General features: G+C 40.5%; 1 protein-coding gene across 3 annotated transcripts in view; it reads right to left on the reverse strand.

Moving 5' to 3' along the window:
• The window catches only part of arhgap29a (Rho GTPase activating protein 29a), a 41375-nt gene extending 18147 nt beyond the window's left edge, over window positions 1-23228 (reverse strand). For 2 of the 3 annotated variants that reach the window (XM_023279232.3, XM_023279231.3), the window contains exons 1-7: window positions 22985-23228; window positions 21348-21726; window positions 5862-6005; window positions 2890-2986; window positions 1813-1885; window positions 1249-1309; window positions 640-786 (exon numbers count right to left, since the gene is read on the reverse strand). In XM_023279232.3, the coding sequence (XP_023135000.2) occupies window positions 640-786; window positions 1249-1309; window positions 1813-1885; window positions 2890-2986; window positions 5862-6005; window positions 21348-21627 (802 nt within the window). In that variant the 5' untranslated portion in view covers window positions 21628-21726; window positions 22985-23228. Of the gene's footprint in view, window positions 1-639; window positions 787-1248; window positions 1310-1812; window positions 1886-2889; window positions 2987-3925; window positions 4255-5861; window positions 6006-21347; window positions 21727-22984 lie in introns of those variants that run through there. The other variant, XM_023279233.3, reaches the window with a different exon arrangement.
• Between the last annotated feature and the right edge of the window lie 1343 nt (window positions 23229-24571).

Consider the following 24571-nt stretch of genomic DNA (forward strand, 5'->3'; position numbering starts at 1 on the left):
TGAAAATTCTTTATTTGTTTTGTTTTCAAACTCAAATAAGTTCCTGTCCATTTTAAAAGCTCTCTCCAGTCAATTCAATTTCAATTTATTGTCAGTGCACTGTGCAGAATGGTGTATGTGCAGAGTTTGATACAGGAAAACTGTCTTTAAAGTTCACCTGAAAAAACAGTTTCTCTGTTCACATTAAATCTGAGTTTCATCTATCTACAACCAGGATTTAGTGACAGTGAAAGCAGTTTTGAAGTCAATTTGGTTCAAAATGCAACTTACACATTAGCATGAAACCGTATATGTACAAATTCATACAATATGGGTTATTCAATGACAAATAAGAAGTACATGTGATTTTAAGAATAGAAAACAACATACAGTCTCAGAAATACTATGTTATTATACAATATATATTATCAACAGCAGAATATTTTTCAATATCTTGAATGTGTCTGAACCATAAGTCAAGACTACAAGAGGTTATTGCTTTTCAAAACTTGTCTTTGAAATGTCTTTGAAAACACCTTGTAACACACATGCTTCATGACATTATCACATGACAGCTTTAGGACTGACTGGTGCCATTTAGCTGCTCGCTCTTTACACCGTCAGAAATACTTTAATCAGTCCACCAGTGCCCAAACTCACCCATACTGATGCGCTTCTCCACCCATGCCAGCAGCTCTTTGGTGTACTTGGACCATGCTTTGGCGTAGAGCAGCGCTGACTCCACTCCGCTGTCCTGTCGCTGCAGCGTCCGGTCTACCTCTTCGGCCCGAACTGGTGGAGACGGCCCTGTGATGACCACAGGAATCCCACAAGGGAGGTTGTAAAATACAGGTTTCAACATGACCCCCAGCATCCAACCCCCATCCAACAGGCCTCTAAGCACTGCTGGATGTGCTGCATGTGTGTTTAGCTAGACAACATCCTGCGACTGTGAGTCAGCAGGAAAAGCCCACACTGACCTTGGTTGATGGAGATATGGGCTAATGCCATTTGAAGGTAAGTAATGCTGACAGCAGACTGACTACATGTATTACTACATGTTTAGTGGTGACTGGTTGTCACCTCAGATAACCCCACAGACATGTCAGAGACACAGCACAAAACACCAGCAGTAATAGCAGCTTAATTCTAAAACTGGTCTATATTCATAAGCTTTTTCTCACAACAAATTTCCACGGATTAGTTTCCTCCTCCCCGACACTTTCACACAGCAGAGTACAGCAGCTGTGTGTTAGAGATCTGTCTTACCTGGCGGATCATCTTTCTCAGGACCGGATCCTCCGGATTCCACAGAGAGGTTCTCAAAAGACTGAAAAACAGACAATTGTGGTTTGGGTTTTTTTTTAAATCTACAAGGCAGGGTAGAGCAGGGTGTATTTCCACATCATAGCACAGTATAGTCTGCTAATATGCTTAAAACAATTCTTATCACAACCTCCACTTCCTCCTCAGAGCTGTTATTAAATCTGCAGCAGGAAAACAACAATGCAGAGCATCAATTCATCATCTGCCGAGGTAATTTTGGGAACATACGTCAACCCGCAAGTACTTGTTTCACCTCTGACCTCTGCACTCTGCTGGGTAACGTTTCATTTCTTATGCTTTTGACACTTCGGGGGCAGTAGGCTACATCCTGCTGTTAACGAGATGTTGAATGAACCAATGTATTTAGAATAACAAGGGCATATATGACTCATTTTTGATGCCAACTGCAGTTTTGGAAGGTACTAAACCAGGCATGTAATATTTCACTTGTGCTAAATCAATTAGACCACCTGCTTCATTGTAACAGAGATATTGTACTTTTCTTACCCGGCTTCTCTTAGTCAGGGGGAGCCCCAACACTGATCCATTCTCTACATCTCCCATAAGGAAGTCAGACACTCTGAGGAAAAATGGAAACACAGAATAAACAACTGGGTTGAGGACAGGATGCAAATTATCAGGGGTTGTCATCCAATATTCAGCTTTTTTTTTTCAATTTCTTGCTATTTTTAAAAAAAGACATTTCTGATAAAAATAAACTAATTTAAAAGTGGACTACTTTGACTCTGACGCAGCTTCATCTCTCTTTGTGAGTCATCACTACTCTGTGGTCTCGAGCAATGTTCCGCCCATGACACTATCTGGTTGGGTACACGTCACAAGTAACAGCCTATCAACACCGGAAGATGAATTTTGAAAAGTTCTCTTTTAAATAAACATATGTAAACCATACATAAACAAGGCGATTTAAAGAAGTTTTGTGTTGGAGGTTTTACAGCAAGTGTATAGTGGCTCCAAATATAATTTATTGAGCTCCTTGATTACTAATGATCAGTCAATAACAGAATACCCAAGTAGACCTAGGTTAAAAACATACCTCAAAATATCTCTGTGTTTTGGTAAAAATAGGTGCTCCAGCATTTTAGGACTGTATGTCCATGAAGCTGGGCCACTCAGACTAAACAAGTTAAAAAAGATTTTAACCTGAACTATAGAAGTAATGAACTAAAACTCAGAAATTATCCTGACTTTTATCTGAGGTCTGAGAAATCTGAGAAATCTGAGATAACCCTAATTACACTATGAAAAGTTTAATGTGTAAAAGCTGGTAAAGAACCCCCTTAATGTTGAAACAAAAAGGTGTTTAATATATCTGTTATCTCATATTTTCACAGAAATGTGTCATGTTCAGTTTATTATCTAGTTCATATTTAGCAATAGTTTTTGCTTTGAATAGTTTTAAATGTGCTGTATAAATATAAACTGGCCTACGTTAATGTGCTAAAGAAACTGACAGGAAGCAAATGCTAAAAACTGATTAAGTAGCACAGTCAACTACTGTGCAATTTAATGCAGTGAAGTAAATCATGAGAATATCAATCACAGTAATGACATCATACTTACACATTGCCAAAAGTGAACGCCAATGTGTCGATAGCGGTGTAGATCTCTCCAAAAAGCTTCTGTTTGTTCTCTTCGTTCACCTCCTTAAAGTTCACTCCTGCCAGAATGTGATGAAATAGGACTAAGTCAAGTCTTGGTAGCGAAACTAAACCCCCCAAATACTGAAGACATCCTGTGATTAATGCATCAGTGCCATGATATGATTCATCATCCTGTGTGGATGTCTACTATGGAGTAAATGAAAATCTCGTCTGAGTCATGCTTTAGTCTTCCAAATCCCCTAGAGGCAGGGAACTGTTCATTTTGTATGTGAAATGTGCAGACTTTTTCAAAATTGAAAGGGCCCTCTGAGGCAACCAAAAACAACTGCATGTTAAATCAGCAAAGATAAGCAAAGACTGCAAGTGCGTATATTTGGCTGTAATCTGTTGAGGCAGTAGTTTCCTGCAGCAAGTCTAAACACAGTGATGACTGAGGACAGAATGGGGGAAAAAAACACCAGTGTAAATATGTCTGTAATCAGTCCGCACAATAAACTTCCTGCCCTGACTGAGCAGAGAGAAAATAAACCGGGAGAGAGATGCTCAAAAACGGGACCAAACACGCAGCAATAAATCAGTGATGCCACTGACTCTGCTGCCTCCATCATTTCCTCAGTCTTTCCTTTCCTTTAGAACAATGGAGATTTCTAGAGTTCAAAGACTCAGAGCAGACAGTTTAAACAGAAAACTAACTTTCTTCCTTTCTTCTCTTGTCTTTTGTTCTTCTCTTTATGTTTCAATCTTGTCTTTATCACAGAAGCAGATATTAAGAAGTTGGGAAAAGTCAACTTATCTTGACTAGGTTATCAAATACTTAAGGTTCAAACCGTAACAGTCCTAGCCTTAAGCCAGGGCCACATAATGACAATATGTAAGAGACACCTACTAATGATTCCCAAAACATACACGGATACCTCCCTCCTAGGTATTAGGTATTGACTTCAGGTGCTTAGGAGAGAGTTGTCAAAGAAGTGGCAAAACTACAGATTACGTACCTCAAAACAAGCTTTTCCTCTCTTCCTCTTAAACAAAAAATATGCCTCGTTGATCATGGCAAGTAACCTTGTGAAATGTTCTGTCCTACCACCTTAAATGTAACCCAGCTCAAGTCCCATGTCATTAGAAAGTCCAATAGGATGTTCCTCGAGCCAGGAAAAGGAAATTTTTACACAAAAATCGATCCAATGCGAAAAATCTTCTCTCAGACTCGCGCACAGGAAGTGTCAAAGTCCTGTCAAAAGTATTTTTACAGGGTCCCAGATCCATGGGGCCCTGGGAGTCCCTCGTCAACCCTAGAACAGCTACTGTAACCACCACCATTCAACGCACACAACTCTTGTGCAGTTCCATCTCCTCCTCTTCTGTCCAACCCCTACCCCCCAACAGGACATCCTGAGGCTTGCTGGAATACAATGCCAGTACTCGCTCAGGCCCCAACCAGTGGTCCAAATGTGGAAGTTACATCATCAGGGAAAAATGGTATTGTTTCAATGGAAAAGCACAACACTCTCGAAACCTTCATCAGCAGCACAGTCTTAAAGCATTCGGGAATTGGAGGGGCTGAAGTTCCAGTGGAGAGTGACGTGAAGGTGTAGCGACTGAATATGGAGTATCACCAGATGGAGGTTCAGTTCTGTATGAACAAGCATTCGATGTAGCGTTGGGGTGAACTTAAGAGTGTCATGAAGCACTCACTGTATGCTTCCATATGTACAGTAAAAGTTTTTCTCTAAAATTAGGTTTAGGACACAACGCTACTACTTCTAGGTTACTTGACACACCTGCATAAATAGTAGAATGCCAAATATGACATTTTATTTGTGTGTAACATCAATAGCTTTGAGATTCAGTAGCAAAAAGTAATGACACAAGTGCACATCCGACATAGTGTCACTGGGTGGATGGTCAAGATGTGAGCTATTCTGGCCACCTAGTGGTAGAAAAGAGGTTACAGTTACTGTCAATGCTAAACCTGTTTACTATTCATCACTGGAGTGTGTTCAGAGATTTACCACTGGTGACCTTTCAGTTGGCATTCTTAACAATCCTTCCACTTATTAATGCAAAATCATTAGGAGCCTAAGCTCCTATGGAACAACTACAAAGCTGCAATATAAAAGCCTTAATGAAAAAGTTCTTAGTCAACACGTTTGAGTGCCAAATGAATAGTGGAGCTACTGCACGAAAGCAGTGACTTCCAAGAATCTAATAATTGTCTTTGGCACACCTATATGCACACGCCCAAATATACGTGGACTTCTTCCAAACATTTCAGCAAAGGTAAGTCACATTCATATGCAGAGCCTCTTCAGGCTTTGTTCACTGCATCATGTCACTATTCCTGATTAAGTGAAAGCTTTTGAAGAAGCTATGCAGCCCCTCTATGCCCCTCTTTGCAATGCAAATTGAGACGAGGTATACTCAGGGGATTCTTGTGTGGCGGCCAAGTTAAGAATTGACCTGCATGCCAGATCATAATCTCAAAGAATGAGGGATTGAATAGGAATTCTCAGTGTTGTTCCCTCTGGACTGGCAGACAAAGCACAAAGGACACCCGCTTCTCCCAGCATCTTCAAGTATCAAGTATCTGACTCCCAAATATTATTTTCTTACGCTCTGTATGGGGTTTGAAACACAGGCTACTGCATTCTAAGCACTTGAATGACTTCTAAAGAGCTGCGACGCTTTGAAGCTAAAGAAATCTCCTCAGAAACATTCCCCTGGAAGTTCTTCAAACTGTTTCTAAGGCTTGGGAAGACAGTGCAAGAGACAGGGCACAGTAAGAGTGAATGTCCAGGGGGGAGATGACTGTCAGGGGAGAAGGGAGGATTAGATAAGCCGAGACAGAAAACAGACCAAAGGAAGAGTGGAGGAGTAGCTGGCATGTTTTACAGGAAAGTTCAGAGTTACGATGTGTTTAAGGCAGCCCACCTTTGACCGAGGCGATGACGGTTCCAGCCGTACTGAGGATGTCCACCGAGTTGAGGCTCTGGTGTTTGTTGATAATGGCCTTCAGGACTCGGAGCAGCTCACCGAGTCGCTCATGGACTGCCTGATGGAGGCAATCCTGGTGCTCTGGAAATTCAGAAAGACAGTTTGATTATACCAACTAATGTGTACTCAACTTCACTCAGTCATAAAATCACCATGATCATTTACAGCAACCATCATTTACATTAAGATAGAGGAATCTCTGTTCATGTCAATAAACTACATTCATTACACTGCTGATAGTGAAGCAATTTAAAAATCACAAAGCATGCAATTTAGAATATACATTATGCTGCATGTCTGATCCAGGATCTTTTTTTTTCTTCTCTTTATTACGCTATTTAATTTGATTGCAGAAAGTGAAATACTTAGATGCTGCACTTGTGCCATGAATTAACTGTTTCAGTGTCAGAGCTTGTTTATAGAACTGTTCTGTTATTTTCTTATTTGATCTTGTTTATTATTATTATAACTTTATTTAACCCTCATGTTGTCATTCTGACCCCAAATAAAATCTTTTTTTTCTCTTTCCATCATATACTTTTATGTAAACAAGGTCTATTTGGCCCTAAATTCCAAAGTGAAGGGAAAAAATGTGTGGTAATGGGTTGGACTGAAGTAAGACTAAAGGTGTAACACAGATTTGATTGACAATCTACTTTAATTTTGACCACAGAGGACAAAAGATGTATGGCAACTGGGAGGACATTACGAAAACACTCAAAGTTTTTGTGATAATTGTTCTATCTCTTTTCAGAATTTCAGAATCATCACAAATACACTTTTGAAGCAATTTATATCTCCTCTTTGCATTAGAATATTGAGCGGTTAATATTTTGACAGTGTAAATCTATTAAAAAATAAACATCGATCTGAAGCTTGATAAAAATTGAATCACAAAATCTCTTTAGATAGATTAGATATTTTCCTTAAATAGTTGAACCCTTGCTGGTAGTCACAATTTTATATTAGGCAATTCTGTGAAGTAAAGTCTTGTGATTTTATTTCCTTTTCAGATCAAACCCTTACAGTAGATATCATTATAAATGCTAAAATCAGAGGAATCCTACTGGCAACCTCCCTTCATAAAAACAAAAAAGTACTGTTTCTGGAACATGATTTTGATGATCTACACATTACAACTGTTAGGAAGGTCGATTGTTTGAATGTTTTGACAATATACATCATGTAATACTGGGATTTTGGAAATATTTTTCTGAATCAACCTTTAATCAACCATTTGACGGGATGGCACAGGGAAAGACATATTATATAGAGCTTCTGCATTATCTTTTAGCCTTGTTAACCTTTGACCAGTAAGATAAGAGATCAGATGTTGTTTCATTCCTCCACCACAATGACGACAAGTCAAACGCTGCATGCAATTAAAGAGGCTAGAAAATTACAGGTTTTCAAGGTGCTACATTATGCTTTGAACTGTCAGCAGTCTGGCGTTTACTGTAATTTAATACTGAGGGTTAACAAATACAATGATATCATGTCTTTTAAACCCTGAACAGACTGGACCAAGAACCCAGCTATTTACAAAACACTTCCTTCTTCACATAAGTGCAACAGGATCGCTACCTGACATTCCAGCTACATTGGTTTAAAGTATAACCGGTGGCCGTGTCACACTACAGACATACATTCATAGCAGTTGTAGTCAACCCTGTAGCGTTCAACAGCCCATCAAGACAAGTGGACCATAAAACAGGGATGGTGGAGGTACTGCACACTAACCTGACTGCTAAGTGCATAAATAAACACGACCCACTGTGGTCTTTCCGCAATTAGCTGCTATCTAGTCAATTAACCAGAGAAGGAAGGCATCTCAGGTATGTAACCAATCTCTCTTCACTAACAGTGAGTCACCAGCAATTACAAAAGGGGCAGAATATACTGTATTATCACATAACCTTGAAAATGTACTTTTGGCATTCTCAAGGAATGAGGTCATGGATGACGAAATGCAAATGAGTTTATGAACAAAGGTATTCTTTACTACTTATTGTAAACCTACAGGGCAGTGTGACTAAGTTGTGATGCAGCGAGCATGGCCACAAGGGGAAAGGGGAGACACAGCTCCTCTCTCACACAACACACATAATTGCCACTGTGACTAAGACATGTTCCGGTGGCAGGCTGTAATCACACTAAACACACACTAGGCTGCTCGGCAGGTTGTTTCCAGATCATGTTTTAAACAGTCACACGTTTAAATGTCTTTAATTTAATAGCTCTTTCTCGGTCAGACCTTCTTGCAACTTTTGCAACCAAATACAGCTTCAAAAAAAAAACAACAACAACACACAAACAGAGTGGATACAGGCAGTCAAAGGCACATTTTGTGCTGACGATCACTCCCGGATTACCCTTCATGGAAAGGGGGATCAGAAAGACTTTAGCTGTCGCCCATTTTTTCTTTTATTCGTTAGCCCTCTTTTTTGGAGTGGGACAAATAGTGCTGCCGGTGGGGCTAATAATGGTCTTTGTGGCCGCTATGACAATGCTAGCTGAGGCCTGACCCGGAAATCCAGCCAACTGACCGGGCTGTGACAAGTTCACACTGACCAACAGATCAGGTTAAAAAAAAAAAAAAGCTGTACCAAACTCACCCACTTACTATCAAAAAAGCTATAGAGAACTATAAAATGTGTAATAAGAAGAAAGATATATATCCCTTAGAGGACTCTACGAGCAAAAGTTTCTCCAAAACTGACCAAATATGCTGCTAATTTACAACTTCAATGTACCAAATCTTGCAGATCAACAATGGACCACATAACTAAAACCCAAAGACCTGGTTGAATGTTATGAATGAAGGTTATAGCACAGTAATTCACACAGAGGTCAAGAGGTGACTCCAGGTGAACAAAAAGCACATGCAAACCAATCAGCTCAGCAATAAATACCTTAAAAATCCCTACACACAGCAAAATGAGCAACTTATTACCAATATAATTACACAAGACAAGCACAAATCCCAGACTGTCCCACTACCATGTGAACTACTCTCTGCCAATATGCCCCGTTGCTCCTAGCCTGCCAAAAGCTTCTCCACAGGACATGGACAGTCCTATCTTTCTCTATAGCAACCATCTTCATCCATCTTCATCAGATGCCATGCACAACTCCTTCCAGTGCCAAAGACCTGGTGGTTTTTGATGACGCAAGATTCTTGCTTTTTTGTTTCAGCTGCCCAACTCCCCACGAGGCAGGAAAAGGGCCAGCGGTGCACCTCTGGCACAACCACACATCAAACTGAGGCTCAGTACTTCTGGACAATCCGTGCACATGGGTGTACAGAAAGGGCTATTCTTAGCGTTGGCAGGCTGGATTGTTTTGTCATTCAAAAAATGACAAAACAAGAGAGAAGTTATTTTGTAGTGGTGGGACATGTACACTTGTTTTCAGGCCCCAACTCAGACCACTGAATGGTGTTTTCCACATTTGCACTGGCACTGTGAGAACTGATGGATATGAGTTGTCAAAAAGACTCAAAATGTTTAAAAGAAAGTACTTTATGTACTTTGATCCATTTTGATCCTCTTTTGTAAACGGACCCCAGCTTTCCCATAGAATTCATCTCCCATAACATTATATGGGGACTCCATCCCACAATGATTTGATAAGGGTCAAAGTTTACAACGAGCCGCTTCAACCCTTAAGCCCTTAATTGGTCCTGGTCAGTTTAGGTCCCATTTATGGACATTATCCTTTGAATGACAACATACACACAATGGCCTAAATCATCCCCACACAGGCTATACACCCCCCATTCATCTGACGAGTAACTGAATCCCGAGTCCCGGAGGCGTCGAGTCCAGGCAGGCCAGAGGTTTATTAAGGACAAGCCTAAACCATGAATGCCCATGAGACAGAGGGTCTTCCTTTGCAAAGCTCCATGAGCTTCAATCGTCAATGGCAGTTGTGTGGCCTATTGGAAGATCCTAAATGGAGGCTAATTAGCAAGACATTATGGTTGTGTCCACCAGCCCAGCAGGACACAGGATAATGTACAGAGACTGATTATTTAACCCCTCAACTGCCATTCTGGGTGAGACACAAAGAGAAGACGACCCGTTCCCACCGGGGAGGGCCTGTAAAGAGAGCATCTGACGGGTGTGTTTTGTTTCAGAAGAGGCATTGTCATTTTTAAGATGGGAAAATTTGAAGAGTAAACTTCTGAGGATATATATATAGTTGCAGTGACAGAAGACATTTCAATTTGCAAATATTAGTTGAAGGCCATCTCAAAGCTGGCAAAAAACAAACAAGCCGCTGGGAAGATCGCTCAGTTTTTCCCCAGGGAAGTGTGCAGACTTTGGAGTGAGGACTTGTTTGAGTGCCGAAAACTCACTATTGTCCCTGGGGCCAATAGCAAACAGTGGGACTGGTCGCCTCATGGGCCTGCCACATGAAGCATTTATGGAACAATAAATCACAACGACAGCTTTTCACTTTTCACGGGAAAGAGGGACTGGAGTTTGTGTGTGTGTGTCTTTGTCCAAGTGTGATAGTTAGCAGTGGGAGGATTGTAAGGAGTAATAGGGGAGGAGTTTTGGTGAGTATGGGAGTCAGGAAAAAAAAAAAAGAGGAAGGGGGTTGTGTGTTATTTGGGGTAGTTCTCTCCCTCGGGATTTGTCCCAAATTTACCCCTGCACCCCACATCCCTGCTCCAGCGGGGGTTATGAGAGAAGCAGAGAGTGAGAGACATTCCTGGGCATAATAAGCCCTGGTGAATGAAGGCTACAGGGGGATCAGAGTCTGATCCTGATGAGAAGGAGGCCGTGGATCAGGAGCTGCTCAGAGGCTGCCAGCAACACATTGCCAGGTTTTTACTTCATTAGCGTCATGGAAACCCAACATTCCAGCCTCTTGTTTGGGAGCAGGGACGGGAGTTGCAGGAGTGAGGGGTGGAGGGGGATCCATAATGAAAACACTGTCAGATCATTCACCATCGAGATGACACCTTAATAACAAAAAGAAAAATCTGATGGAGCACATACGCTTATGACATTTGCCTGACAAAAATAAAGCCATAGCCTCCCATTTGACAATATTTTGACCTGACAATCTGGTATAGAAAGAATTCCCATTTAGTCTACACAGTATGTGAGGGGGTACTATTGGGGAGTATAAAATCTGTAGCCACAGCAATATTGCTGGGCCAATTGAAGGGTTTGGAAGCAGAGTGTCTAACCCATTTTCTGTAGTTTTTCAGAAAAAATGGGTTTAAAGTTTTGTGTTTTGAAGAATGGTCTAACATTCGAAGCGCCGCTTTAACACTACATTTGGGTTGTGGGTTAGACCACTTTGCCACTAAAATTTAGACCATAAAATATTACATAAATCATATAAAACTCTCTCCAAATTTTATTTTTTTTGTGGGCTAGACCATTCTGTTTCTAACCCCCTCACTTATGAACAAAAAAATATTTTGAGGCTTTTCCAACACTCCCAAACTCCTGCTGCCACAGGTCACTAAGGCGTTTTATTAAAATGGTGTATTGCATTAAAGTGCAGGCCACTATCTAGGTCTAATGTAGCCTTGCAGGATTGATGCAATACTCAATTATTCTTTTTAAACCAAGTTAAATAAACTGTTGTCAACCAACGTACAGTCTAACACGCTTCAGAAGAGCATCTCCAGTTCTGACTTGTAATACATGCAAAACCAACATGGTATGCAAGGCCACAGACTCTACCAAGGCGAAGCTATGCTCAGCTGTATAATAAGTTCTTCCCCACAACATATGGACTACTATATAATAAGAAGGCATGTTTTTGTTGTGCAAGAACATCAATGCTAAAATAAAAAATGCTGATTATTTTCCTTGATGTGGACCATATGGTAACTCACTTTTAGGGACTTAGCATCAATGGCCTGACCCTCCGAAGCACAAAACTTCCACTTGGGCCTGACACAATATGACTTGGCAACATTCCTCTCGCTGCGAACCTAGCTATGCTCAGCCATGCATTGCAAATCACGGGAGCAATGTATTATTTATGCTCCAAAACATTCGAGAGAGCGGAGGGTGCTTATTGCCACAAAGCAAGTGTGAAATCACTAAACATGTCACAACCGGGTCTGCAGAGGTCCGATCAAATGGGAGCAGCTCATGGCCGAGGGGGCTAAATAGTGTGTTGGACAGGCAAGCCATGACTAATATCAATCAAAACCTCTCCATGTGTCCTATTGAGTCAGACCCCAGCTGGACATTCCTTCTACTCACCCCCCAAATAACCAACCAGTACTCTAAGGCAGCAGTTGTTTCAAAGAAGTTGTGAATTCATCAAAAGCTATGGAATCGTTGGATTTCAAGAGGCTCCAATGAGATTTGGCCCTTCTTCAAAAGATGAGCAACCAAATGTGGGTTCAACAATCAATCACTGTGTGACTCAATAACCTTTGTTTTGTTCAAATGAATTCTTCTTTAATTGGCTGGGGTGAAATGCCACATTCTTCTCCTCACCAGTACGACATCTTGCACCTAAAAATGACCCAATCCAAATTTGAACTATTTGCACAACTATAAGGCAGCCTTGAGGAATAGGTCCACTTAACCTTTAGCACTCTGCAGGGTCACTGCAATGGGTGGCCCATGCATCGCCTGATATCCCCCCCTTCCACTACATACTTCCTGTGGTCAGCGGCCCTGTTCCACCTCTGTCGTCAGACCACCGGCGGTCCACTCGGCGGATTAGCAGATTACATGCAGCTGGTAAAAGGCAGGGGAACTTTGCCTTCCCGGACTTCTATACTCATACCGAGGCATTCCCTGTTACTTCACCTTTGAAGCCATTTCTCCCATGACTGCATGCACAAAGAGCTGGCATTTAAAAGAAGGACCCCTAGGCTAGACACACAGCACCTTCCACCTGGGTGAGGGGTGTTTTTGTTCGCACTCTACAAGCTGCAGCCTTTGTCAGGCTTGTTAGGTGTTAGCTGAGAAAACCAGAAGCAAATGAAGAATTATAAACAGTAAAGGCTCAAATGCTTGCTATTAATCTAAAAGAAAGGGGCACAGCATTATAGCACATTTTGCAAACTCCAATAATAAAGATCAAACGACTGTCTGATAGCGTAAAAATGTTCCAAGATCTCTTTCTAATCAAGAGACATATTTACCCTTGGATATTTCTCTGTTTAGTCCTTCGCATATAAATGAGATACCCAGTGTGGAGTGAGGAATTTGTTTTTCCCCCTCTTTCATTTCTCTTTGGAGCTGTCTGTCACAGTGAGGAAAGACAGGCAACCTTTCTCTCTAGATTTCCCCCCACATCACCACCGCCGCCGCCCACTGTTGATGCAAAGCTCTGAAGGCTGGCATTCCAACTATGCTTTCTTTAAGAGAAACTGCAAATCCCCCCACCGTGCAACCTCTAGCTGGCAGCCAAACTGGTCAGGCATTAGGCTGAAGAGGCTACAGAAGCTGTGTAATGTAGGCAGGCCAGGGAGTTGGGAGATCTTTCTAACAAGTGCAGAGATGGGCCCCTTTAGTACACCTGTCAAGGGATAGAATTGGGAGGTGAGGGGGCTGAGGTTGGGGGGCAAACATGGCATTGAGAACAAGAGGACACTGTTTAGCTTTACCAGCATCCTAATCCTGAGAGAATGGGGTTTGTGCAACAGAAAGCTTAAAGAGAACAGTTACTTTCATAACTGTCAAGGCGCTTAATTGACTGCAATAGTACATTTCAGTCAATTAAAGAAACATTTGCTGATTCCAAGTTTGTGTGAACAAAGAACGGACTTCAGGGAGATGCATGCAGATGGAGCTGCACTGCTTATAGAAAGAAGGGAGCTGGGACAAACACACCAACCATTTCAAGAACAAAAAGTGGAACATCTGAAGAGTTTAAGAAAAGCACGGGCCCACTGAGAGCACAAGGCAGCGTTTTGTTTCTTACCATGGCTACAATTAGGAGCTTGTGCAAAAACAGACTTTGTATGGGAGTGAAGGCATTCAGGGCTGTCACATCAATGCTGACCTCCACTTGCCTGTCTTGTCGAAAATGGTACACAAAATAATACTAAGTGGCTTCCTGTTGCATTAGTCATGAAATATGCAGATTTCAGTGCTCACAGGCTAGAAGAAAACACGGTTTGGAGAAACTCTAGCAAGTTAAATCGCACTTCAATAGTTCCACTTTCGTCCTTTCTGCACCACAATGAGGGCTAATATGAGTCTTACAAGACAGGAACTGGTCCTAGTTATGCTTCATGCTTTGTCTGTTTACCCCAACATCTCTGCAAAGCCACAGAGTTCCCAAAATGACTAAATGTGGAGAACAAAGACAATGGCTGGTTATCCCTCTCTCTTCCATCAGCTTCACTGGCCTTTAATAAGTTATGAGTTGTAGCCAGCATGGGGCTGACCCAGTCACATGCGAGCACGCCCTGAGTTTGGCTCTGACAGAAAAACAAAGCCAATTATGCTTAATATAGCTCCCGCTACCCATTGAATTGAAACAAATGATGCAGACAAGAATCTGATAAGAATCACTCACCACTGCTTATCTTGATAAGAGGCTCAAACTGCACCAGCACCATCTCATCTGCTCACTGTAGCTAAGTCTTCTTTATAGAATCTCTCTTGACACACCTAACGTTAACAAAAAGGAGGTACAGTGCATAGAAGGTAAAAATATCCCACATTGATAGAAAATAGGGCAGAATAATTAAAGATTTTCAAATAAAAATCCAATGAAATAGTGCAGTTGGGATATAGTTAGACTGCAGGTTAGGATCTATGTTATGCAGCACATCCGAACAAGGGTTTAAACTGTTGTGCTGATAGTTTTACAGCCGTCCTCCTTGTTGATATTGAACGAAAGCAGAACTTTTAAAGAAAATACATTGCAAATCAAATCACAATGTCTGTCAGAACAATTGAAATGAGATATTTTCCAGAAGTCACTCTGCTCTAATGGATATGCTCTTGAATCACACAACACAAAGACTTCAGTGTAGCCCTTCTGAATGGCTTTGCTGTAAGTGTCAGATGGGTTTAGTATCGTCTAATTTATATGGAGAAAAACCTGCGTCTTCCACAAAAAGAACAGGCAGGATGAGAGAAACTGCTTTTGCTGAGTTAATTTACTTTCAACCAGAAAAAAAACATGCATTATGTGAATTTTACAAGCTACAAATTAGTGCACAGAATCAATCAAGAGAGTTAGATCTTTCATCGCTATTAGTTCAGATATCCGTGTCAAATGGATAAATAAGTTGCACCACATATGTAGTTTAGGAATGGCTTTTAGGCATTTAATCCAATACAGGGACAAACACGGGGGATACTTAAGCTCATTCTGAGCACAAATTTGCCATCTTCGTTTTAAGTTTTAATCCAAAGGAACGAGGGGAGGTCTGGGCTAAATCTGCTGTCCCCGTTCTGAGTAATATCTTTTTTTTTCATGCACATTTAAGAAAACAAATGTTTGTACCAGTACTTTAGAGTTAGATAAAAAGAAACTTCCACTATATCTATACATGGAGCCTCATGCACTCCGTTTCTCAAGAACAGAGTCCACAACCAGCAGTGTGGGAATCCTGGAGCTTCATCTTAGTGTGTGGCAGACATCGACAGCCTCCTGGAACAGAGCTGCCTCTGCAAAAACAGTGCCCATAACCATAAATCTCCTGAGAGGAAAGGAGGGAGAGACACACAGAGAGGGAGCTCCTTGGGGTTCCAACTTGAAAACAACTTGCAAATCTTTAACTTCAGCTGGGCTATTAAATTTGACAGGTCAGCATGGTTTTGCCACCTGCATACAGCGTGCCATCTCTGCACACATTAGCCAACGTCAAAGGATAGATTTTCAGCTCATGGTGCCGTGTACAGTATATCATTTTGTGCTTTGTTTCCTGAGGCAGACGGGATAAAAGGAGCTGCCATATGTCACAATAGTCTGCACTTTAATCCTGGGGGGGGTTTTCAATCCAGAGACCTCACCCCAGCACACCAACTAATGCTGAGACAAACAGCTGTGCTTTTCAACAAGGATCACCCAGAACAATTAGGCTAATGTAATAAATCCTGATAGGCAGCTTAATTAGCAAGATAAGTGTACAGTATGATTAAATCTTAAAAGATCTGTGGAAAATGCACAATTCCGAGCCATAAATGTAACTAGATATTCAGGAGACAACAAAGGCTTGTCGTCTTGTGCTCAGGATAATTTACAGTGACTTAAAGTATGGGCACAGTAAAAGAACCATAAAAGGAACTTTTTGGAGGCAAGAAGAAGCTCGCAGTGCTTTACAGTGGATCCCAGACCCAGAGGGATAGACTGTCTAAACAGAGCATTGCTGCAGCCATTAAGAAAGTCTGGAATGGTTAGCGAAAAGCCCAAGTAGGGCTAATTTTAGGCTGCTATTTCACAAGGGGTGATTTGGAATACAAATTACTAAAATAGCATTAAGGCTTTCTCTGAGGACCTGGAGCAGAACTACTTTCCCACATAGCTTTTTGCATCACGTAGAACACTCAGCTGGTTTCCAAAAAAGAGAAGAAGCACGTATTTTCCCACATCTTCACATCATATTTCAACTAAAGGTACCAGAACAAACCCAAAACGCAACTCGGTAAGATTTACCATCAGAGCCCTGACTGTAGCTTTTAGTTTTATGGCAATGATTTAAAGAGAAATAGAAAAACAGTAACTCTTAGAACATTTTTCTTCAGTTGACAGGGGCATTACAGTATCATAGTACATTATATAACATCTGCAGAATATTTTTAGTAGCTACCTGTTAATCATTAAAACCCAGAACCACACATTCCCTGATTAACTGAGGAGACCAGTGACTCAAAGCAAAACATGCAGTTGACTTTCAGAGTGCAGGTGTACAAGTCATCCATTAACACGGAGGAAATTAACACTATGACAGTTGATGACGCAGCTGGTTTCACGCTTGTGTAACTCACCGCAGTCTTTATTTTAAAAAAGATATATTGGGACTGTGCAGTTATTGAGAGTTAGCAAGACTTGGGTCCACGCTTGGACAGTCAAAGTGCTGCACTGGAATGCGAGCTGATTTCCCTCAAATAAAGGATGGTAAAATATCTGGTTTAAAAGGAAGTTAATATCACAGTCTGTCAACGTGTTTAAGAATAGTGAAGCAGCAAGTGGGACGTTTGTTCTGGTGGAGGAAGTAGCATTCTCATGAAAATATACTTTAAATATTAAAAAGTCCAGTGTTACTGTTATACCTACACTACCAGTCAAATGTTTGGACACACCTTCTCATTCAGTGGTTTTTATTTAATTATTTTATGCATTGTAAATTAATACTGAAGACATCAAAACTGTAAAATAATACATATGGAATTATGTTTCAAACAAAAAAGCATTAATCTTCAGTATTAATCTACAGTGTAGAAAATAATACAAATAAATAAAAAGCACTGAATGAGAAGGTGTGTCCAAACTTTTGACTGGTAGCGTATGTATGCAACATTACTATTTTTCATGCAATAATGTATAAGCAGGATTTTACTGTTGCATTTGATTGAGGTGGAGCCCATTTTGCAATATTTTCATCCAATTGCAACTAATGATTATTTTTTATTATGGATGAATCTGCTGACGGATTGATTGTTTGGTTGGTAAAAAAAAAAAAAAAAAATAAAATAATCCCAAAATAGTGGCACATGTTGTCACAAATGTTCAAGACAATATGAATCAATCAATATCAAGACAGCTGCCTGTTTTCTGTCAGTCAACTAACTGATAAAGTGATTAGCAGTTTCCATTATACTTGTTTCAACTGCTTTGTAGCTTAATTAATGAAACATCATGTTTTAATAAGGTATCTATATATTATTGTACAAGAATCTTAATTAGTGACTCAACGTTTAATACACGCTGCGAGTCAAAAGTTTGGACACACCTTCTCATTCAATGCTTTTTATTTATTTGTATTATTTTCTAGATTGTAGATTAATACTTAAGATTAACACTCTTTTGTTTACAACATAAATCCATATGTATTATTTTATAGTTTTGATGCCTTCAGTGTTAATCTACAATGTGTAAAATAATTAAATAAAAACCACTGAATAAGAAGGTGTGTCCAAACTTTTGACTGGTAGTGTAAATGTAGTGAAATTAAAAAGTGCAATTTGGGCCTCTGAGATGAAATTCTACCACTGTGTAAAAGTAAGACGAGGGAATCTGGAGATGTAGTGGAGCAAAGAAGTGAGTGATTTGTGACTTAATTTTAACATTTTCCAAGTGACAGTGACAGTATATTACTTCAAAAGCAATCAGCACATAAGAGAAAAATGCAAAACTTCCATATTAGGGTGCAAATTTGGAGAAGATACAAGAGCAGAGAAGCTTGAGATGATTGTTCTCTGTATCATCAAGTGCAGCATTCAGTTTAAAAAGCTTACCTGCAACACCCTGTTCTCCTCTCCTTCACTGAGGGACCTGCTCACTGTTGCAGTTTTCATTGTTCAGCAGCTGACACATTAAATTGCCCATCATTCTGCTTGGCAGAGTCAGAGCATAAAAACACAGATGACACACCTGTCCTATTAAACCAGGCGGCCACAACAACACCCTCTCTCCTAAAATAGATGATGATAAAGGCACGGCAATCTTCTGCAGAGCTCCAGAAAAACACCGACACTCCAAAACAGCGCGGGCTCTTCTGTTTGTCCAATGAAGACGTGCTCGGCTCGAATGTTTGCTAATCTTATGATGGAGAGCCTCAGAGGCCCCACTCACTGTCAAACACAAAGGCCACAGAGACCACCTCCACAGCTCATCTGCTCTCCAAACATCCTCTGTGACCCCTGTTAAGAGCAACCTTCAAAATAATAATCCCCTCCAATTACTGACATGTCCTTCACAAGGACAAGGTCACAACCTCAAAAAAAAATGAATGAAAGTCTGTCACACTGTGAAGATGACGTGTCCTGCACACTGACCTGACAGCGCACAAACAATTTATTCTCAGGCAAAAAACAAGATTCAGTCATGCGTCACTGACTGCAACCACAAGTGAAGAGCCTCGTTGTAATAATTACCATTTAAGGCTGATGTGCATTGCTAGAAAAACAAAACACTGGCTCGGAGTAAAGCCCCCAAGGGATCAATCGTGCAGCCTGCAGCTATTCTTGACTTGGGAAAGAATCATTTCTGCGAGTTAGCAGGAGCATGCTAGTCTGGAGATGCCTCCTGGGACAATGGGTGTCAGACGCACATCATTGACTGTGAATGCAGGCACTGTTGCGAAGAGTTCAGGACTCTAAGTTGACTATTGCTCGTGACTATTGCCTCTGTGTTTTTGTTTTTTTTTTTTAAAGAGGGTTCTCTTTGGTTTTGGTGAGTGGCCGGGGCAATGAGAGGTTTGAACTATTGTGAAACGCTGCAGAGACAATATGGCCATAAATTAGAGGGGGATTTAAATCACATCCAATCACAGCACAAGTCGGCGACTCCCAACAATCTGTTAGCACGCTCTCCTAAAGCCCTCGAGCGCTAAACCTTAACAATGACACAACAGGCACGAAGCGGCCGGATAGAAAATAAAGCACAAATTTCAGATCAAACTTCGGCTCAAGTTTGGGAGAAATTAGACTTGTCCTGTTACACTGAGAAGTGGAATAATACTGGCAAATTCTATTTGCTTTTACCAAAATCTTTTTCTTACAGTACACTGTTTTATTTACTACACTGTAATCTGCCTTGTTTTCACCAAATCTGCTCCTTCCTGTACTTTGCCAAAATGAGCCCTCTAAGGGGAATTCTCTGCTTTACAATCACATGTTGGTATCTGAGTCACCACATTTGCACAAAGAGTAGCCTGTGTTTACTAGACTAACAGTTACCGAAATGAAGTTTCAAACTATGTTCTACTTAGAGTCAGTTATAATTGTAATTACACAAACACTGATTATAAACCAGTTTTTTGATGGCAAGCGGCAAAGCCAAAGCATCCAGCATCTTAGCTATGTAGCCCCGTTGCATAGCTCCAACCTGTGCTTGCATGTGGATGTTGATCACGTTTAATCTGCTATTAACCCTTTGATGCACAACATGGGTCAAAAGTGACCCAAATCCAATGGAAAATTGGTATCTCCTGACCTACACTGCGCATCAAAGGGTTAAAACAGGCCCAAATCACAACTGTACCTGATTAAACTTGACTGAGTCGGACACGGAAACGGTCAAGCTTAAGCTATGTTTCTCGAACAAAGGCTTCTTCTGCCCCATAAAGCTCCAGACATCATTCAAGCACACGGTGATTTACTGCTTTGATCTGCAGCATACTGACAGGACACTGAAAAGTCTCTCAAGCTGCTCTCTGTAATGTTGTCCTACCAGGTCAAGCACCTCTACTGACCTCTCTAGACCAAAAAAAAAATAAAAAATGGAATTCCTTTTTCCAAAGCTTAGGTGTCATGGCAGTGTTCATGGAGGAGGATATATAAATGTAAATATATATGTACCACGACCTCATCTTGTTTACATCTTCCTCCCTGTGTATGGAGATTAATAAATCTGGGTCTGATCCAAAAACCAACACTGAACATACCAAAGCAGGAATGTCATAACCACCCACACAAATATACACAATTACAGACAGCGGCCAAGCCTCTGCTTCCATGTAAGCTTAACTCTGTCAAACTGAAACCTATCAATCTTTGATTAAGTTTTTATTACACGATGTATTTCTCAAGACTTTAAAAGAAAGAGCAGGAAAAAAACACTCACTGCATCATTATTTAAACAGATCAAAACAGCACTAACAGTTTCATTCTAAACTCTCACGGTGTACTTGTACTAGTTAAAGAAACTAATGGCAACACATTATTTTCAACTTTACATGTGAGATAAGAAGCAAAGAAAAAGCAAGATAAGGCCGGTTGACTGACCGAGCAGCCAAGGCCACAGAGCCACACAACAGGTAGATAGGCCTGGGACTGTGTACATTGTGGTGAAAGCAACAGTGTGTACACAAAAGTGGCCTGGCAGCTACATTCCGTTATAAATCCCTTTTACTATGCTTACACTATTCAGCATTTTTGTTTCCTCGTCTACACCGCCACAAACTCCGACTTTACGCGTATTCCGTAGTCGTGTTTTCAAGCCAAACAATAAAACAACAAAGCAGGAAAGGCTCAGAAACAGAAATTGCTTATACCTGGAGGCACTCACATGTGTAACTTAATGAAAAGCCCACATCTACGACAGGTTTCCTCCAAAGACGCTTTGAAAAATAGCAGCAGGTTAATGAAGGTGAATTAAAGGGTCAGGCTTGATATGCAGTTTTAACAACTACATTGTACCTTGGCAAACTGTTCAGTGTGTTGCATCAGCAGCAGAAAAATCAACCAAAGCAGCAAAAAAAAAAAAAAAAAAAAAAGACTGAACCTGCTGTGTTTTCTCTTCTCGTACCTTTGGAGTTGAACACTTCTTTGAGCTGCAGAAGCACGTCAGCAAACTTGCGCACATCGCTGACCAGCTGCATGATGTAGTGTGGGTCTGAGGTGGGGACGTCTGGGTTGTCCGAGCTCACCAAACCGCTTTTGGAGATCCTGGAGGAGCCCGACGATCCCAAGCTGGAGCTGGAGAGTCGGGAGATGCCGAGAGACAGTTTGGTTCCACTACCTCCACCACCACCGCCACCTCCTCCTGATCCTCCACCGGTACTCTGCCGCAGCATGGCAGCAAGCATGCCTTCTCAGTCCAGCGGCCCTCAGGCCCGGCACCTGGGATCCTTTGGTTCAGCTTCGTTCTCACACCAAACACGGCACCACAGCAGGGATGAAGAGCACTGCAGAGGAGAGAGAAGACTTGTAATTCTGATCTGGACTGACCACAACAACAGTGACCCTTCCACAGCTATGACACATGTGCAGGTGGGATCCAGGAGGACACGAACTCTGACAGCAAAACTGGATTATTCTTTGCCTTCCTTCAGGTTTTTTCCTATAAAAACTATAATTGCCATTTGATTTTCCTCATTTCCCTTAAAACTGACAATAACAACAATCTGGAGGGAAACGCTCAGCCAGAAGAACTGAGGTGTAGCTGAACAGTTCCTATTGTATTTCCCAAACAGCTCAGTGTTTTGAGCAATGTGTGAGGTAATTCAATGAAGCAGTTATTCAGTGTTGAGTAAGTCTCAGTAGTTTTGATCTTAATACAATAATTACAGCATTTACAGTCCACAGCTCAGTCTGACAGAGCAGACCAGACTTCAGCTGAGTGGGTTACAGTGTGTGTTTGGGAGTGCAGTGAACACACAGACACAACACAGCACTTCACACAAGACATGGAGCTTTCATTTTAAAACCAGTAGTTACACATTTCACACTTCCAAATGTGCCTGTTTGACTTACAGCCTCTGTGTCTGATGTTACAACTGGTGAATAGCCTACAGGTTCTGTACTTTGGAATATGAGCCAAAGTGTCTGTTTAGATCAGAGGGTGGGAAACAGAAAAATAATCACAGGTCTTCTCCCTGTCTGTGCGTAATTGGAGAACAAGGCGACACTTCTCTTTAAATATCCCTTTGACTGATGTTCTGTCGCTATTGGTGAAATAAAACAAAACGAGTTCGATCCACATTGAGACAGTTTGGTCACTAAGGTCGACTAGTTAATTCGGCTCCGATATTACACAACCAGGCAAAACTTTTGTCATTAAATCTTGATTTATGCAGCCACTTCTCCAGATCGCGCAACTATTTGTCTCTAATGGAAGAATAACTCTAAATCTGGAGTTGTGTGAAATTATACATCCTCCGTGTATTTGATGTTTGCCGAATTGTTGGGTTAAGATAATAGAAAAGGGTTAAAGTAATTTTGCCTCAAGAACAGGGAGACTATCCAGCCAGCAAACGACGCAACATTAACTTACGCAGTGTGAACGGAGTTCGCGTGAATTTCCATGTGTGCAGTATGCAGTCTTTCTCCACACATCTCTCCTCTTTCTTTACAAAAAATATTAGTCTTAACGATTTATCAGCATCAATCTGCTTTTGTATCAACCCCAACAGACGCTACAAATAACCAGACAAAGTGACACACCTGCTGTTGGATCCTGAAACATCGCAGCCGAACAAGTCCTGAAGCGTAAAAAGTGTCCGATGGTCAAAACGAAGAGAGATAAATTAATCCAAGGGCTCTCCTTCTGTTTCACTGTTTCATCCCAAACTCCACCAGTGTCCAGCTCAGCTCTGATCTGTAGAAAAGTCTCCTCTCCATGTGATGCGGGTTGGAACTTGTGATTGGTGTGTGTCTGTCTGAGCGCAGAGGATTTTTGTGTGGAGTCCTGCCTTAACAACAGGTGCCCCGAGCTTTAAAGTGACAAAACTAACTCAATAACACCTCAGAGTTCCTGCTAGACCTGTCAAAATAAAATACAGAGCTAGAAGTTCACAATAATGTGCTGCATGTCAGTACTGGCTGTTCAAATTATTAGAATTAGTTATATTTTGTTAATGAAATGAAAATAATATGGAGGACACAGGAAATTATCAAGAGCAATGATTTTTATTGCTGATTAATCTGTTAGTTACTTCCTCAACTAATCAATTATTTGTTTGAGATTGAAAATGCTAGAAAATTGCTTTTAAAAGACAAGCTGCTTTAATTATCACACAGATAAGTTATTCAAGGTAATTTAAAGGCAAACATTAAGAAAAAATAAAACATGCAAAATGAAGCAGTTTGCAATACATTTATTAAAATAAATAAATCAAAACAGTACAGACAAATAGAATAAAATGCACACCCATTTTCTGAAATAATTAAAACCGATTCATAAAAAGAAAAAACACAGAAGATTAGAAAAAATAAACACATTTACTTTGTTAAATAAAAATTATAATTTTTTAACAAAATGTCAAAGTTTCCTAAAGTTCAAGATGATGTCCTAAATTACCATTTTTTTTTAATTTGTGAAGCTGGAATCAGAGGATAAAGATTTTTCTGAAATAATTATTCAAACCAATAGTTGATTATCAAACCAGTTGTTCATTAATTCATTTGTTGATAACCAATTGGTAAATTAATTAATCATTGGCGCTCTAGTTAAAAACTATCAAAATCAATTTTATAGTAGCAATGTCAAATTTTAACCATTAATACAAAGTCAGCTAGCCGTGTTTTAAAATCACTGATATATTCATGCAAGCAGATTTAAAATATTTTATTCTGAAGGTATAATATCTTACTTGCAGTATTATTCTGATTAACTTGACTTCATCAGACCAACCTGAGTGGTATAAAATGTGCTGTAGATACGTCACTGTACAAGATGAGGGACCCAATAAAAGTCTAATAACCGACATTAAGTATCCTGATTAACATTCACTCCATTGTTCACATTGTACAAACATTTTATTGTCTTTGCCAGGAGTTTATATGAGAGCTTGTTCTTGAAAGGCAAATTTGTATTGCAGACACATTCAGTTTGCACTAGTCGCCCGTCTACATTTAGGTTTTCTTAGATTTTTTGAGAAAGACACTCTCTGACATTTAAAGAATGGGGATGAGTGGGAACTGTGCTTGCAAAAAATAGACACAAATATCACAATGTTCACTGACTTTTATCCTCAGTGGCCAGAAAACTAATATTTTTCAAATTCTTAGTAATGACGTAAAGTCAACATC

The sequence above is a fragment of the Amphiprion ocellaris genome, chromosome 22 (genome assembly GCF_022539595.1).
Source record: "Amphiprion ocellaris isolate individual 3 ecotype Okinawa chromosome 22, ASM2253959v1, whole genome shotgun sequence".
Classification (NCBI taxonomy): Eukaryota; Metazoa; Chordata; class Actinopteri; family Pomacentridae; genus Amphiprion; species Amphiprion ocellaris.